This window comes from Macrotis lagotis, chromosome 2, assembly GCF_037893015.1.
Source record: "Macrotis lagotis isolate mMagLag1 chromosome 2, bilby.v1.9.chrom.fasta, whole genome shotgun sequence".
NCBI lineage: Eukaryota > Metazoa > Chordata > Mammalia > Peramelemorphia > Peramelidae > Macrotis > Macrotis lagotis.
The window spans coordinates 67,900,036-67,919,025 of NC_133659.1; the positions used below are offsets into that span (position 1 = coordinate 67,900,036).

The window sequence follows — 18,990 nt, forward strand, 5'->3', positions numbered from 1 at the left end:
TTCCTCATTTGTCCTTATCCCCATTGCCTAACAAAGTGGCACATACTGTTTTTGTTCAGGCATTTTCAAATCATGTCCCACTCTTTGTGACTCTATTGGATTTTCATGACAAAGATACTAGAGTAAATTGCCCTTTTCTTTTCCAGTTCATAAAACAAACAAGGTTCAGGGACTTGCCCAGCGTCATGTAACTAGGAAGTGTTTGAAACTAGATTTGAACTCAGTCTGACTCCAAGCCTGGCACTATCTACCACATAATTTATCTGCCCAACTTGGGACATAGAGGTAGTTAATAACTATTAATTGATTAAATGTTCCATTATTGCTTTGCAATCTGGGGAATCTCTTGCTTTCATCTACATTTTTGACCTTGATGCAATTGAGGAAGAGAAATTTCTAATTCCTCTTAAGCAAGTATTTTTTGTTTTGCTGCCCATTCTCTTCTTGGTTAAGTACAAGAGAATTTAATAAAAGAAAGGCATTTTCTGGTATTCGAATTTGCTTAGCAATTGTTGGAGTTCAGAGATAATGAGTCTAGTTATTCATTTCTTTTTTTTTTGTCATTACACAATATTAAGGGGATTGTTTGGTTCATTTATGTACTTTCTCCCTTTTGAAGATCTCTAGGTATGAGGTCCTTCTAGAATAATTATTAAATGTTTAAAAAAATCTTTTGCATTTGTAGTAGTGATATTTCCTTACATTTTCACACACTGCTTTGCATGAAAAATTATGTTGTAGTTGTTGTTCAGTTATATCTGACTTTCTGAGATCCCGTACTGTCCATGAGGTCTTCCTAAGTATAGATCCAGCATTCTATCCACTGAGTCATCATGGGCTGCTTCCTCAGAAGTTGTAAAGTTCCTCCTGGTGAAACTGAGCTAAGATCCTTCTCAGAATACCCACCCTCTGGCTATAGGGTTTATCTTTTCTGCATTTTAATGGACTTTCCTTGCTGTGTATATAGTGTAAATATTTTGTGATTTCTGAGATATGCATATTATATGTACATACCTAGCTATAGAAAGAGAGTTGCTTAATAAGTGCTTGCTGAATTTAATATAATTGGGGAATAATTACTGAATTTATGGAGCATATTAATTTATTTTGGAGATCTCTCAAAAGCATCCATTTGTTTAACAGGGGGAGGAGGAGGAGGAGGAGGAGAAGGAAGAAGTAAGTCATTTGTTAAGATCTCTATGTAGAACTGAACAAACAGGCATCATACCAGAGAGGTAGGAGGGTCCTGGCTCTTAAGTCTCAGAGCCCTCTATGTTCTCAGGGCATAGTTTTGTCTTTCCTTTATGTTTTTTTTTCCCCTCTTTCAAATCTCTACTGTTAGATCCATAGAGAGTATGACTACATTGTTCACTGATTGGAACCTGAAACATGGCTGACTGAGGTCAAAGGCCTTTTTAATGCCCCCAAATCTGTCTATATGTATCAAAAAAGAAAACAGCAAACAGGGCTGTTTGATTTGCTTAGCAGAGTATAAGGCTAAGAACAGTAACCCTATAAGAATGATTTTTCAGACCTAAATCAGCAAATGTTCCAGGGAACTTGTGGTTACACTTTAAATATGAAAACTTGAAACAGACAACATTTTAAAAGAATCAGTGGCACATCATTATAAAAAATTTTGTATCTTAATGAGACTTTTGATCTATAACTTATTCAGTAATTGTTTTATAACCACATGTGTTTCACTTTAATAATTAATATAATTATTAATCATAAAATAACTTTCCATGTAGCTGCCAGATCTTACTATTTGTTCCTTTCCAACATCTCCCTCATCCTTCCCTTCTCTCCACTCACATGGCTACCATTACTTTTAGATTACTACAAGTCTTTTCAAATCTTTTTCCACTCTGGTTCACTGATCACACTGTTGAACAAGTAATTTTCTTTAAACCCAGATCTGGCCATATGACTCTCCTACTTAATAAATTCCAAGGAATTTGTGTTGACTAGGTTAAAATTATAAATGCTTTTGCTTGTTGACCCCAACCTATCCTTCCACCCTCATTGTCCATTATTCTTCTTCCCTCTTATACTCTGCAAATCAGTCAAAATTACCTTCTCTCTCATATTTAACACTCATCTCCTCTCATCTTGCCTTTGCACTTCCACCTGGGTCATCCCACATACCTGGAATGAATGCCTCCTTTATCTTTATTCATTTTACTTTTTACAGTTTACTCAGAGAACAAAATTTACAATTATTCAGAAAATTCCTTTTTTTCTTTTAAGAATCAGCTCAGGTATCAGCTTATGCTGGAAAGCTTACCTGATCCCACTCCTGCTACCTACTTCTCAGACTTTCTTGTATTTAAGTACTATTAGCTTTGCATTTATGCTGTATACATTTTGACATGGAACTGTCACCTCCCCCATTTGAATGGAAACTCATGGGAGAGGAAGGGTTGTTTCATTCTTTAAACTTGTCTCCTCAGTACCTAGAACTTTGCTTGTCACAGAGCATGTACATAATCAGACCTCTTGATTGATTGATGAATGCTTAAATGATCCTTCAGGTGAGCCATGCAATATTGGTTACTTTGGAATCATGAAGGACTTTCCAGAAGTCAGGGTTTACTGTTGTTCATTATGTCTTAATATAATAGACATTTCCTATACAGGAATCTCCCGGATCACTTAAGGAAAGGGAATTATATAAAGACCATTTTAGCTAAAGCTCTACATAGCTCACTCTTAACCTTACTGGTTTAAAGCAGAAAAGCAGACAGGCTACTTTAGTGCCCCACAAGAGTCTGATCCACCTATTCCCTTCTGACCCTCCCAGCTTCCTTTTAAATCCCAATCATAATCTCACTATATGCTAGTACCCTTCCCCTTAATTCTTCCCTCTGTTAATTACATCCTATTTTCCCTGTGTAAAGCTTGCTCTAATGTTGGGAGCCAGGGTCTCTAAGCTGTTTGACATAGTCATGGCAAGAAGACTCAGGTCAGTCACACTACCTGATGGAACAACATTTCCTTCTTCAATATATATAGGGATTCCATGTATACCCATATTTATAAGTCTATTATTGATTGCAAAACTTACTCATCCTAATAGTGGAATGACTATATGTATATGTATATGTATATGTATATATATATATATGTATATATATATATATACACATATATATATATATATATATACATATATATATATAAAGGAAGGATTTCAGAGAAATTCCTTGAATAAAACAGATTGTGAACTCTATCCAAATTTAACAGGACTGCCTCTCCCTGAGACATACAAAAGGCTTCAGCATTATGAAATCTTTGGAAGACACAGCACTGGGAGTTCCAGGGACATGTCAGAATATATACAGGGAAACCAGGTACAAGATGGGTCAGATAGAATTCCAGGGAAATTAACAGTTTTGCCCCCCTTATCATACACAGGAATATATGATAAAGATGGTGAGAGAATAGTTAGTATAGGTAACCAATATGTGAACTCTAACAGCCTTAGTTTATTGGCAAAGAATAAAAAGTCATAGAAACCATAGCATCTCCCAACAAGGGCTGAAAGGAAATTAGTTATTGAAGGAATCAACGGACAGGTGGACAAACATAACTGCCCTCACTATAGGTTGTCAAGGGAGCATATTGAAAAACATTACATATGCAGTACAAAAACATAGAAGCATTCCATTAAACAAATTATATCAAAGATTATTATAAGGAAAGTTCTGTTTAATCAATAACTTTTCTATGCAGCAACAAACTAGGCAACAGGCAGGTTGAGGTCATCACGGTCTGAGCAGGGACAAGAAAATTAATTATATGATTGATAATCGCACTTGTAACCACTACATGATCAAACTTGTAACCATATGAACTATGTGATTAATGATGAAAATTGTATACTTTTGTAACCAAGGAAATGATTTTAGTTTGCTTGTTTCATATGATTCTAAGACTATAAAAATAAATCTAAGCAGCTGACAGTCAGTCAACCTGCTCCAGCCTTTACCCATTTGTTGACTCAACTCATTTCGCCAACTATCCCTCCTGTCAAGTTCCAAGGACCCCGCCGAGGCTGGACGCTGCACTCTGTATATATATGTTTGCATGTTGTCTCATTAGATTGTAACCTGCTTGAGAATAGGAGTTGTCTTCTCCCTTTTTTTGTATCCTCAGCTCGTAGCCCTTGCCTGATACATAGTAGGTATTTCTGCATAGTTAAACATTAATTAATGTTTATTGATTGATTGTTATGAGGAAAGTACCCAGTGACTTGTAAAGCACTCTAGAGGGGTCCATTCTTCTCATTATTACTGAATCAGAATATACAGAGAAAGACTCTAAAAACTTAATCATTGCCTTTCATTTATGGATCAGATGATTATTTAAAACATTTCTAATGTCCTTGGAAAAGTAATAAATAGGAAGGGAAAAAAGGTTGAAATCAACCATGCAAATATATAGAGTGATCCAAATAAAAAATTTAGAAGAAATAATGAAGATTTTTTTTCTTGCAAGGGTGTAAAATATTAAATTGGCAGATCTGGAAAGCATATGTTATTGGACTTATGGTAGTAAAAAATCATTCCCAGTGGAGTCCTGTTTGGAAGTTTCTGTTAAGTAAGCAGTATTTGGGAGCAATACAATAAATATATATGAATTTGGCAATAGCTGTTACACATATTCAATCTCCAGCATTTATTAGTTTACTATTGTCTTGATCACCTGATATCACCCTCCTTCTCCTCTATCTCATGGTGAATTAAATTTGGCAGATTTGTGATAGTGTGTAAATTTCCAAAGGAAGCTCATGTAGCTATTTTCCAAGTGACTGTTGCAGTATTCCTTTTTCCACCCACCATATTTTTTTGAAGTTGTCCCAAATGCATTATTAAAGGAAACAAGTCATTATTTCCTCCCTTCTGTCTCCTTTCCCAACCTGGTGATGGATTGTCTTAAAAAATCATAGTTTGTTAACTCTAGTAAAAATTTTAGAAATCCTTTCATCTCATTTCTCTCATGATATAAAGAAAATGAATTCCAGAGAAGTCCACATTTAACAAATGCACTGCTAGTAATCGATGTGTAGTAAATGACTCTGATAACCCAGTGAATATTAGTACTTACAGAAGGGTCACAAGGCTACTTAATGGCGAGCTTCTAGCTTCCAGTTTAAGAAAGGATTCTCCACTTAGAATGTGAGCTTCTTCAGAACAGGAATCATTTTTAGCACAGTGCCTGGCCACATTTGTAGGTCCTTAATAAAAACTTGTAGCTCATTCTGTATATTGTTGTACTCAGAGACTACTCTTTTTAAGAAAAATTCTCATTCATTTTAGGCAATGGGGTTAAGTAACTTGCCCAAGGTCACACCCCCAGGTAATTAAGTTTCTGAGATCAAATTTGAACTCGGGTCCTCCTGACCCCAGGGCTGGTGCTCTATCCACTGCACCACCTAGCTACCCCCAAGAAACTACTTTTTTAATGGAGTTTTTATTCTCATCATCTATGGCTGCCTAGTGATGCTGTAAAATTATTTACACTTTTAACACTAACCATCTTTCTTTTGGCTAACTTTAACACTAACCATCTGTAAAATTTTGGAAATTATAAAGTTATATCTGATCCCAACGAATTCCCCTTTTTTCCTTTTGGAGCTGGATAGTGAAGCTGAAGGGGGGGGGGCAGTGGCATAGAGGGAGATTTGGGTAGATTCTTCCTTTGCCCTTCAAGGAGGCTGAAAGAGTTAAGGAAAAGTACTTGCTGAATGTATGTAAATGTGAAGACCCATCACTGGCTATGTCAGTTTGATTGCTTCATGACAATGGTATTAGAGTCAGAAGGGGAAAGAGTGATGTGTACAGAAAATTCATTTTCAAAGAATTAACTATCAGAAACAACTTTCTGCAGAATCTAAAATATCTTTGCTCTACAAAAGAGTATAGATTCCCCACAGCTCTTTTATCTCTAACCTCAGATATCAATCTAAATAATAGGGGACTAGAAACTTATAAAAATCATATATGCAAAATTTTTATGGCTCGATTAGAGGACCTCTCAGATGAGATCTAGTTAGATAGAATCTTACTCCGATTTTGCCTAATTAAGCAGTTGTTTAGAATATTTAAATATCAAATAATTTATATGATGTTCTAGATATGCCATTTAATGCCATACTACCTTTTAATGTATTAATGGAAAATATAACCTGTATTTGTAATCTTTGAAGAAGTATATTTTAAAAAATATTTTGGGATGAATATGATGATCTTACATGCATTTTAAATGAGGCAGGGGAAAAATCCTCTGGATTTGGAATGGAATGGCCTGACTTCTAAATCCTTTGTAACTGTCCTCACAAGCTCTGTTGCCTAGAAAATGAGGAAGTTTTGACCCGATGCTCTTTTAAGATTCTAATATCTTTTTGATATTATGGATAAATAAAATTCAGTCAGCCGCCCAGACTTCTCTGCATTGTTCTTCCCTCCCTCCTTCCTTCCCTTCTGCTGACTAGGTGTAGTGATCTCATTAGCAGGGAATAATAATGTTTATTGTCACACTGTACACTGGTTCCCTCGGTGCCTTTGTGACTGTTCAAAGGCAGTTCTAATTCTCCTTTGCCACTGGGTGGCTGACAGTAGAGAGCGAGGAATTGTGGGAAAGCACTCTTACCTTCCACAACAGGTGGCTGTGCCACCCTACCTCCTTCAGCTGGGGTGAGATAGGTGGGGGAGCACCAGGTCTCAGGAGCTGAGCAGAGTCTGAGGATCTGGAAAGATTGCTTTCCCTGTAGTGCAAGAGGGGCTCCCAGTGAGAGTGGAAGCCTTCCGACGCTAGGGAGTGTCCAGGAAGTGTCCAGTGTCCTCTGAAGCCACTGCAAAGACCAAGGAGCATTGTTACAGGCAACAGGTATGACCTCTCTCAACTCCTGTTAGGTGATTTGTTTGCTAGTTGTCAATTTTTTTTAACCTTAGTGTAAAAGAATATAAATATCCCTGCGGCAACAGGGGAAAAATCTTTAAAGGGAAAATAGCCATTAAAGCCACAAATGAAAATGTAAACTTGCCTTAGTTAAAGTTAAATAGAGTTGGCAGCCTGTTTAATCTTGAGGATTTTACCTCTAGTGTTGCATTTTTGCTCCACTAAGCCTGTTAGAACGCTTTTCTGTTTCCTAGCAATAAGGTATCTCCCCCCCCCCCCCCCCACCTTCCTGTTTAAGGGAAAGGTTTGTTTGGGTTTTAATGCAGAATGTTCCAGCTGTTGCTTAGATCTTTTCACATGCAAATTTAGCTTGGTGCCATTTAAATGACCATATTCTTCTTGGTGAAAGATACACAAGGAAAAACCTGGGGTGGGGAGAAGAAGAGGAGTACCCCTTAGGGCTTATCCTGTTTTTGTTCTGGAAAGCAAACCTGGGACAACCCAGTGTCTTTGCTACAGGTCAGTTGGAGAGACATTCCCATATGGTCAGTTGTCTTTTGAATTTGGGACTTCCCTCATTGACAAATTTGAAGGAATATCCTTCCAACGGATCAAGTTCAAGTTAGGATAAGATTTTTATAATGGGGATTCTGTCTAAGGAAGGCTAGATCTTTATCAAGCATTATGGTCACTTTGAATACAGGTTTTGAAGATATTTGCTCTACTTTTTTTTTCTCATCCCTTTATCCTTTCCCCATAGAATAGAATGTAGATGTTATTTCTATGAGATCATAGAAATAAATTTTTTAAAAGCAATTTTTAAAAGCTTTCAGAATTCATCTCCTACCCTCTTTTTTTTTTCATTGGGGGATATTTACTGAATTTCTTTGCTTTCCACAGCTGAATGTTTTTCATGTAAGACTGAGGCATGAACCCACCATGGCTGTCTTTTTCTCACTTTGTAATTAAAAGTAAATCTTCCCTTGAAATCAGTGAAAAAGAAAATTAAACTTGTGGGAGGAGATTTATGTTGTTTTTCTTTTTGTATAAAATAAAATGCTGGGAGTCTTTCTTTGCAAGAATGGTTTGTTTTGATTAGAAATGCTTGCCTTTCTCTAAGCAAGAACCTTATAATTTTTTCAAGTAGTAACTTTACTTTTTTGGTGAACAACAGAGAGCTAGATCAAGAGCTCTGTTGAAAGCTTTTGGATGTCAGGTTATTTTTTTTTTCTTCCCTTGGAGGGCTGGAGGTTGGGGTGTGGTTATTGCTGATATCCATATATCATTTTTCTTTTTTTGCAACTTTTAAAAATCAAAAATACTGTGTGAGAGAAGGCTTTTCCGCTTCAATTATGGAATATATTTTAAAATTCATAGCTCTTTAAAAACTATGCTATTTTAAAAACTAAAAGTTGTCATCCCATGCTTTCCTTTGAGCATGCAGAATTAACAAGAAGTATCTTAAGAAAATCTTAACTCCCCCAAGAAGAAGAATCTTCCTGTAGAGACAAAAGACAGAGATAAACTGTTAAGAAGAATTTTGTTTTGGTTGAATTTTTCATCTTTCTACCAAGAACTGAAAAACTTTGCTAACAGTTACCTTTTTCTTGGTGGGCGTTCAGTTTCTAATATTAACTAAGGGAATTCTTTTTTTTCTTGAGGTTTGAGGAAAAATTTCAGAAACTGAATTTTCCAAGTCTTGAGTTGAGAATGCAAGACAAATTTTATAGCATGCACTTCCTACAGAGATAACAGCAACCTCTCTTATTCTTCCCACCAGGGGTGACTGCAAGACAAGGCTTTGGTATCTTTTTTTTTTTTTTGGTCTGTGACTCTCCACCCACTCTAGCTTCTTCAGGTGGGTGTGTTCTTTGGCACTGAGCTTGCAGCAAGATTTTTCTTTGGATAGTGAACCTGGTCTGGCTCTGGTGCAGTTGCTGCTGCTGCTGTTGGGAAGCCAGTTGGCAAGATGATGGAAGAAATCTCCATAATGGTAGCCTACGATGCCCATGTTTTTAGCCAGCTGTATGATGAGGACTTCCTTACAAGTCTTGTGGCAATCAGCAAACCCAAAACTATGGTAGGTGATGCTTCATGAAATTAATGTAGATATAGGTGGAATTATCCATGTCCAATAGAGTAGTCAGCCAAGTTTTAATTTACTAGTCAAGAAAATAAGAGTATTGCTTCTGGTCTCATGTATAGAAAACTGTTTTTGGTTTATTTATACTATATAATATTGTAAGACATTTGGAATACTATAGATTATGTAAAAGAATTGTACAGAGTATGTTAAACTATTATTTAAGGTGTGTTAATAATGAGAGAATTTTTCAGTTGGAAAACTACTTGGTCCAAAGTATCTGCCATTTATGTGTGTGTATGTAAATAGATAAAAATTTAGATAGATATATGTGTATATACAAATATACATACACCAAAATGTTATATGTATATTTGTGTTTGTATATATGTCTATATTTTCATATATATGTATATATATTTTCACGTGTGTGTGTGTATATATATATATATATTATATATATATATACTCAGATAAACATATTGTATATATGGACACATATCTACCACATAGAATTAGTAGGGTCATTTTCATTTATATTTCTGCTTCTTTGCAGTGACACTTTATAAGTGGGCAATAATATAGACACTCTAAATGTATGCTCAATTATGTAATTAAACTAAAATATCTTAATTTTCAGTCTCTACAAATTGTTGCTTGTCTTGGGAATGAATGTGAAAATATTCTGTAGTACATTTTGTTTGACATTTCATGTTTGTGAAATATTTGAACCATTTTCTAAAGAGTAAAGTAGAAAGGGATTTTTTTTTTTCATTTACAATTCTTATCCCATGACCTACCGGTAGAAAAAGGAAGTGTTTGTGTTTGGTTATCTGTGCTTGGAGAAAGGTCATTGTTATAGTACAAGATGATACCCCCCACCCCCACCTGGACTTTATGCAAACTTTCAGAGGTATTGTGAATATGTTGTAATTCAATATGAGGAACAATCAGTAGAGAAATTCTGTCCTCTAACAAGGTCAGAGCATGCCAGGTATGTAAACTACTTTCTTGAGAGTAAGTTTGATTCTACCAGAATTCACCTGACTCAAGACAAATCTGACATTTTAGGGCAGTGGTTTATTCACATAGAGAAATCAGACCTATTGTGTACTGTTTATACTTAAAACACAGTTGGGTTTGTTTTTTTATCTTTGTTTCCTTTTGGATAGCTTCTGCCATTTGAAATCCTAATATCTAATTTAAACCAATCCTGATGGATAGTTAAACTGAGTCATTCTTACTGCCACTTCATAGTCTAGGAAGGAAGGATTAACTAAAGTGACTTGTCCTAGGTTGATATAGAAAACCTGGGACTTGAATAAATGACTCTGACTTAGTCTAATGCTATCATTACCCTGTTATGCTGCCTCTGTATAATGAAGCAAATATATGGAAATAATGTCTATAATGTTAGCCAATAATTATATTCATTCACATTCATATATCCCTTTAAATTTTATAAATCTCTTCGCACACAGCAGATCATGTTTTATCATCCCCATTTCACAGACAAGGAACCTGAGGCTCAGAAGTGACTTGCCCAAAATCATAGCTATTAATTAAGTAGCTTCAATTCAAGCCCATATCTGTCAATGCCTTATCTAAAGTTTACTACAAAAGTCACTGAATATGAATGATTCTGAAAACACATTTTGGCCAGTAATTTCAAATCATTTTTTTTAATCCAAAAAACTTGTTAACACCCAACTTGAGTATTATCTTTACTTCCTTCCCTGAATCCCCTTTTATAAAGAAGCTAATAGTAGCAGCTTCTCTCACCTACTGATTGTATAATCAAAAGCTGGCACCTTTTTTTAGTGAAGTAGCCTTTTTGTGTAGTCTTGGGTTTGCTTTTGAGGAGTGGGGGGGGAGCACTATCTTATTGGCTCTATAATTTAAGCATAGAGTTCTTTATAATGCCTACATTGTTGTTAAGGAACCAGTGCTTCTGAACCTCAACCGGGTTCATTCGCATTTACTGTATACATGTATAATCCACATATATTTATTTTTTAATACATAGCCTAATGTGTTGTCTATTGGTAAACATACTTCTGCTCTTGGACTTTATCAATTTTGGAATTAGCTTTGGTATAAATCCAGTCCCTTCAGGTAAATTCTTCAATCTCTCCAGGCAAAACGGCCCTGAGGATTTTGGCTAGTAGCCTGGCCAGGCAGTGAGCTCAGTTTACTTATAGTAAAGGTGCAGTGTTTAGTGATTTTATATTGTATCCTCTCAGTTTGCATTGTGTCTGCTTTGTGAGAGACTTAATTTTTTACCAGTTGAGAAATTACAGAGAGCGGAGCTTCATTTTGGGCAGTTTTGTTTTGAAATAGTGGTTTGGTGCAGCTGTAAAAGCTGTGAGAGAATATTTTCCATCCCCTTTTGATTGAGTATTGATTATTCTTTTATGTGTAGTAAAAACTCTTAAAATTATGGTCAGGGAAGTATCACTATTTGAAAGAGAGATAAATACTCATGGATTTTCTCAGAATGAATTCCATCATTTGCTACATGATTTGATTCATTGTTGTGCAATGAAGTATGCTACATTCCTTCTATTATATAAATCGACTTTAGGGAAAGGATAAATATCTAGGTATTATTTCTAAAACTATTCAGTAGTTTCTTAGCATTAATTGAATTCCGTTCTGGAATTAGACTTCATTTACTAGTGGAATGTCTCTGATCCCAGGCATGATAGGGAAATCCTATTAGCTACCATAGTTTTCAAAAATGAATTCTAGAAATTTTCTTGATGGCAGTTGCCTATAACCTTGACCTTGAACTTGTGTTGGTGTAAGATAGTTTTGGAACTCAGGTATGGCCAGGGTAAAAAAAAGTGTTCCTGGGGGGGAAAAAGACTCCACAGGTTATTACCAGGACAAATGACATAAAAACCTAGTCATATTTTGTGACTTGAGCAGAAAGAACATTTTAATAACTAGAAATTTATAGTCATTTGACAGACTAAAAAGGTATTAATGATTACAAGTAGAAAAATAACTTAGAATGAGGACAGATTTGAGAGCCATTCTGAATCATCAGTCCTAATAATATTAATATCTTAACATTTTAATAATTCTTTATGGTTTACAAAACACTTTACATGTTATCTCATTTATTCCTCCACCTCAATCTACATTTCAGGGTAGATTGTTAGAGGCATTTTTATACACCATGAGGAAATTGAAGCTGGGAAGATTTGTGATTTGCCTAAGGTAATAATGTCCAACTTAGAGTTTGAATGTTAGCTTTCTACTTTCTAATTCAATATTCTTTTAACTCTTTCTGTGCTGTTCTTTCCCCCCATCCTTTCATATCTCTTTTTCTTATTGTATTCAGCTTGTCCTGGTAGAAGCCAATCATGCATATTAATACAAAACATGATAGGTCCTATCTCTATTCTGCCTTAAATAACCTTTTAAACCATATGAGTAGATATTTTTCTGTTGATTTCAAATCTTTGTCCCCCTCTCTACTGTTAGTAATCTTTCTACCTATATTTAATAAGTTCTGGAGAAATCCAAGTAATTTCATTTCTTTAGAAGATAAGTGTTTAAATCTTTAAATTCTATGAGTTCAAAATTTATATTTTAAAACTTAAAAGAGTAGCATATTATATCTAAGTTTGGCAAACTTAACAGAATGTTATTTCTGGCCAATTTGCTTATTTAAAGGTAATATTAATTTTATCTTCGTGTAGCAGAAGAAATATTAAACAAAGCAATATGTTTTATGACTACTAATATGTTCCCTTGTGCTGACCTAGTCAAATTGTTAACTTCCGATCTGACCTTGCATTCACACTGACCCCCATCCAAGTTGTCTGAGCTATTGAAATGAGGTATATGAACTTTTTATTTTTGCTTTTTCTTTTTAAGTTTTTTTTTATCCCAGCTACATGCAATAGCAGGTTTCAATATTTACTTCCAAAACTTTGAGTTCCAAATTCTCTCCCTTCTTCTACCCCACTCCCTGCATTGAGAAGGCAAGTTACTTAGTGAAGGTTAAAAATGTGTACCCATGAAACACATTATCACAATAGTCATGGTAAGTAAACAAAATCCCCCCCCCTGAAAAAAAAAACCTCAAGAAAAATAAAGTGAGAGGAAAAAAAAGTGTGCTTCAGTCTGTGCTCAGATACCATCAGCTCTGTTTTGGAGATAGATCATATTCATTATCATAAGTCCATCAGAAAAATTGCTTCAATAATTTTTTTCCCCATAGTTGCTATTGCTGTTTGTATTTCTCTCCATCCTATTCCCCTCCCCAAGCCAATTTACTTTGTTCTCTCTCTCTCTCTCTCTTCACCCTGTCCTTCAAAAGTGTGTTGTATCTGACTACCCTCTCCCACTATCTTCTCTCTCTTCTATCACTTACCCCCCCTTCTCCCCCATCCCCTTTTCCCCAACTCTTTCTCTCCTATTTTCCTCTAGGGTGAGATGTATTTCTAGATCCAATTGAATGTGTTGTTATTTCCTTTCTGAGCCATTTCTGATGAGAGTAAAGGCTTATTCACTCACTCCTCCTTACCTCCCCCCCTCTTCCACTCCACTGGAAAAAACTTTTCCTTGCCTCTTTTATATGAAATAACAGCTCATTCTACCTCTACTTTCCCTTTCTCCTAATACATTCCTTTCTTCCCCATTAGCTCCATTTTAAAAATATATTATACTTTCAAATTCAACTCTCTTCTCTGCCTTGTCATATATGATATATATATATATAAAACATATATGTATTATATATATATATATATAATATATATATATGCTCCTTCTAACTACCCTAATAAATGAGAACTTTTATATGTTATCAGTATCATCTTCTCATGCAGGACTAGAAGCAGTTCAAGATCATTAAGTTCCTCATATTTTACCCTTTCCATCCACCCTCTTTTTGCTTCACCTGAGTCTAATACTTGAAGGATCAGTCTTTCTGTTCAACTCTGGTCATTTCTTCAGAAAAGTTTGAAAGTCTCCCTATTTCATTGAATATTCATCTTTTCCCCTGAAAGAGTATGTTCAGTTTTGTTGGATAGTTGATTCTTCTTGGTTGTAATCCAAGCTCTTTTGTCTTCCAGAATATCATATTCCAAGTACTACAAGCTCTAAATATAGCAGCTACTAAATTTTGCCCTGACTGTCAACCCACAATATTTGGTTTCTTTCTGGTTGCTTGTATTATTTTCTTTTTGATTTGGGAGTTCTGAAATTTGGCTGTAATATTCCTGGCAGTTTTTATTTTGGGATCTCTTTCAGGAAGTGTTTGGTTGATTCTTTCAATTTCTATTTTACCCTCTGCTTCTAGGATGTCAGGGTGATTTTCCTGGAGAATTTCTTTGAAAATGAAGTTTGAGGTCTTTTTTTTTTTGGTCATGACTTTCAGCTAGACCAGTAATTTTTAAATTATCTCTACCGGATCAGTTTTCCAAGTTACTTGTTTTTCCAATGAGATATTTCACATTTTCTTCTAGTTTTTCATTCTTTTGGTTTTGTTTTATTATTTCTTGATTTCTCACAAAGTCATCCACTTCCTTTAGCTCATTCTACAGTTGAAGGAATTATTTTCCTCAGAGAGCTTTTGTAACTCCTTTTCTATCTTGCCAATTCTGCTTTTTAATTCTGCTCATTCTTCTACCTATTGACCTTTTGGACTGCTTTTTCAATTTGATCCAAACTGGTTTTTAAGATGTTATTTTGTATCTCCTTCACGCCGGTGTCTTGGTTTTCATGAGATTCCTTCTTCATTCTCATTTCTCTTCCTAATTTTTCTTCTATCACCCTTATTTGATTTTTCAAGATATTTTTTGAGCTTTTCATAGCCTAAGACCAATTCATATTTTTCTTGGAGGCTTTGGATACAGAAGTTTTGACTTCTTCTGAATGCATATTTTGATCCTCCATAGGAACAGAGCAATTGTCTATAATCATATTTTTTCTTTTGTTTGCTCATTCCCCCCATGACTTGATTTTTAACTCTTTGTTAAGGTGGAGTTCTGCTTCCATGGTGGAGTGTGCACTATCACAAGCTTATGAGGGTTTTTGCAGCTGTTTTCAGGGACTTCAATTCTTCCAAGGACTGTTTTCCTGGCCTGTGCTCTGGTCTGTGGATGACCATAAGCACTCCCCTCTGCCCTGGAAACATGAGGGGAATCTCTGCTCTGCTATACAATAAAACTCCATTTCCTAAGGTTGGGGCCCAGACTATAACCTGGATCTGAGTATGGGCAAAACAACAGTCTCCCCAACTCCTTATGGCCATGGGCTGAGTGCTCTGGAAACAGCTGCTGGGTGGCTCCCCAGGCCTACTCCTTGGTACCAAGGCAGGTCTGTGCTGGACTGGGCTGTGATCTCTCTCTCTGGTGTGGCAGTTTTCCTGCTAAACTTCCCAACTTTCCTTGTTAATTCCTGGACTGAAAGGTCTGGAAACAGCCCCAGCTGCCAGGGACCAGGCAGGCTGTTCCTGGATGGCTGGAACTGCTTTTTTGCTCCAGTGCAGCCTGGGCTGCATTTCAGACCCTTTCTAACCTCAATGTAACAGACCTTTTCTGTCGATCTTCCAAGTTGTTTCAGTTATTCTAATATTTGGTTAAAGTCATTATTTAAGGGTATTTGGAGTGATCTCTGAGGGAGAGTTGGTAAGAATTCTTGCCTTAACTAGACCACCTTGGTTCTGCCCCTTCTATGAACTTTTTAATATAGTTATCTTGGTCCAACTAGGCCAGGACTCAGTAAATCCCTGCCTCCAGGCACAAAACAGGGCTCTATCAACAAAACAATGGATTCCTGCCCTAACCTTAAAGGATTAAATCTTTGAGCTGTGACCTCTCTTCTACAAGTCCTTAATTACCTCATCTTTGCTCTTTGAGCAACATCTCTCATCTATATATCCCTTATTACCTCATCTCTGCTCGAGTTTCTACCTCCATCAATGTGTAACTTTCTTCATCTTACTGACCCTTTAAAAGCTCATTCTCTCCTCAGTTGAGTTGAGTTGAGTCTTCTTTTGGAAAACCACCCTGCTCTTGGGGAGCATGATAAATGCCTCAAATAAACTCTCATGCCCCTCAAGTCTTTACTGCTTATCCAAAGATGGCAAGTCTCCCTTTTGTAAGTCATCCCATTCTTGGGAAAACCTAGCTGCTTGCTGCTGCTAATTCCTATTCTCTCTCCCTTAGTTTCTGCTAACCATAGTAATAATAAATAAACTTTTTTTCTCCTTAAATATTTCAGGGTCAAAACCAATCCTTTCATGGAGTCATTACACATTCAAACCCAAAACTAGACCATACCCTAAAATATTTTTAAGTTTCATCACTATCAAGTTGTCTCTGTTTTCTTTATGAGGTGGATTTAGATGACTTTCCTTGCAAATAAGAATCTATGATATGATAGAAATTCACATAGGAACCACCCCCTCCACCTTTAGTTCCTGAAAAATTTTGCTAGAATATCTGAAATTTCAGGAAGGCAGAGGCTTCTTAGAAACATAAATTTATGAGAATAATTCACTTTGTCTTGAGAGGAAATGTCAAGTATTAAGAACTTAACAAGACATCATGAAAGTATCATAGGTCAATTTGTAACTAATCTTTAACTTGCCCTTTCTGTGCTTTCCCTTTTACTTTTTGGAAAACAAACCTATCTGAGAAAAGGGGGCTTCCTTTTCCCCTTTCTTTGGAGAGTTTTTCGAAATTCATGTTTAGGCCAGTCCTACTCTTCTCATTATACATTTACCTCTTTACCCATTCCTTCTTTGTCTTTATCACAACTCCTCATGTTTTTTTCCTGACCTTGGAGATAACCAAGATTTTTTTTTTCAGCTTCCTTTTGTGTATTGTCTTCCTCAGGGACTGTTTTTCTTCATAATTACCTTCTCTTTTGACTACTTTATTCACTTTTTTGTTTGGTGGGATCATTTCTGAGCAAATGTGACTTAGATCATATCTTCAGTGTTGATTATTCTTATGAATTCTACATCTACTCCTCTCTTCTAATGGTTTATTCTCACTTCACTTTTTCATTCAATAAAAACACCACTTAAATCATCAAAATTTTGGTGTTATGTTTAACTGATTCTTCTCCCTCTTCTCTTATATCTAATCCATTTCTTTATCATGTTGATACTACTGCTGCCAAATGTCTCCTATGTGTTCCTCTTTTACCTTAGTATTACCTAGAGCTTAAATGGTTGTGTCTTAACTTCCCTTAATCTTCTCTTCTTTTGAGAGTCAGCAGTGTATTGATGGTAAACCAAGAACTTGATATCATAGTGCCTAGGTTTGAATCCTGAGTGATAAACAACCTTTAGGCAAATTCTTCCCCTTTCTAAACCTCAGTTTTTTCATATTCATATTTAAGATTAGACCCTCTTATTTTTAATTATATTTTTCTTATGCTTGTAGTCAGGAAACATTTTTTAATCATCTCCTGTCATTATTTCCAAGAGCAGGAAAAGAAAAAGATTGTCCTTGCCCTCAAAGAGCTTAAAATCTAATCGAGGAAGACAACACACAAAAGAAAACTGAAAAGCTTGCCTAGGTGGTATGGGAGGGAGGGAGGGATGGTCATGGTGTCTTACTAGAGAAGTAAAATGGAACCTCAATTTGCAAATTTAATTCATTCCAAGATTCTGTTCCTTATGCAATTTGTTTGTATTACAAAGTAAATTTTTCTACAGGAAATCATGTAGTCTGTTGATTGGTATCACATCCCCAAAAATATTCATATAAAAATAATTACTTATAATTTTAAGTAAGTTTTTTTTTACCCTAATGCACCTGAAATACAATAGCAATGATTAGTACTCAACATAAACTGAAAATAAATCAAATTAACCTGCTATCCTTTACTTTTGATAAGAGTGACTAGTGTGAGAGAGATAGAGGGAGGAGGAGGAAAGGTTTTTGCTTGGAGGAAGAATTTCCTTCCATGAGAACTTCGGGGATTTCAGAGTGTTCTCTCTTATGTTACTTTCACTAAAAGTAAGACTAACACTTCTGTCTTCACTTGTTTTTCATTTATTTTAGAATCATTTTCATGTTTTGACTCACTGATGTTTTTTTTCCTTTTGTTTGCTTCTGAGTGAATTGGAGAGGGGAGTTTCTTGAAACAGGTAGACCCATTAGGAGACTTTGCTATAGTCCAGATAAGAAGTAATGAGGGCATAAGCAAAGAGGATGTTTGTGAATAATGAGAAGGGACTGTCCATGGAGATAGTATTGAAGTAGAAATGGACAATGTGTGTTGAATGAGGTTCCATTATTTGATATATGAAAGCGAGGGAAAAATTTGCCCTAATTGAGTGTCATTCCTCTATGAATCAGTGTTAAGATGCTTGCACAGCAAATTTTTGTTCTTTCTATAAGAGAAATTTTGCAAAAATTTTTTCTCATCTAGTAAAGCATACATAAACCAGTTTACTCATAAATCAAAGTTCTACTGTACTTGGAAACTGGAATGAAAGAGGTTCCAAAGATGAGAAATGATGCCTGAGCTGGCCTCTCTTTTTTTTTAAAGGTTTTTGCAAGGCAAATGGAGTTAAGTGGCTTGCCCAAGGCCACACAGCTAGGTAATTACTAAGTGTCTGAAACCAGATTTGAACCCAGGTACTCCTGACTTTATCCACTAGGCCACCTAGCCGCCCCTTCTGATGAGTTCTCATAGGCTGATGAGGTCATCCCAATAATGAACATATGAACATCCTGGGGTATGGTGGAGAACGCAATCAGAGCAATCCCAAAGTAGTACAACTAGGACATCTTCCTTTTGCATTATTCTAATGATGCCACAAACTTAACCTATTTGTTTTCAATTATTTACCAAGTTGCGACTCCTTCCTTATTCTAGTATTCCAGTGATGTCACAAAACCCCTCCCTGTTTGCTGATTATCTGTTACCAACTTGATAGTTGGCCCAGGGGATAGAATTTTGGATTTAGAAATTAGAAAGACCTGAATTCAAATTTCATCACACTAGCTGTGTGATCCTGG

The 18,990-nt window shown here is 35.8% G+C and overlaps 1 protein-coding gene across 12 annotated transcripts in view; it reads left to right on the plus strand.

The window, feature by feature from the left end:
* Positions 1–18,990, plus strand: part of RABGAP1L (RAB GTPase activating protein 1 like) — a 716,515-nt gene that overhangs the window by 605,420 nt on the left and 92,105 nt on the right. Inside the window, exons 1-2 of one of the 12 annotated variants that reach the window (XM_074222086.1) lie at positions 3,197–6,894; positions 8,687–8,986. The exons of 10 other annotated variants lie outside the window; for them this stretch is intronic. In XM_074222086.1, coding sequence (XP_074078187.1) covers positions 8,876–8,986 — 111 coding nt within the window. In that variant the 5' untranslated portion in view covers positions 3,197–6,894; positions 8,687–8,875. Of the gene's footprint in view, positions 1–3,196; positions 6,895–8,686; positions 8,987–18,990 lie in introns of those variants that run through there. One more of the 12 variants, XM_074222087.1, reaches the window with a different exon arrangement.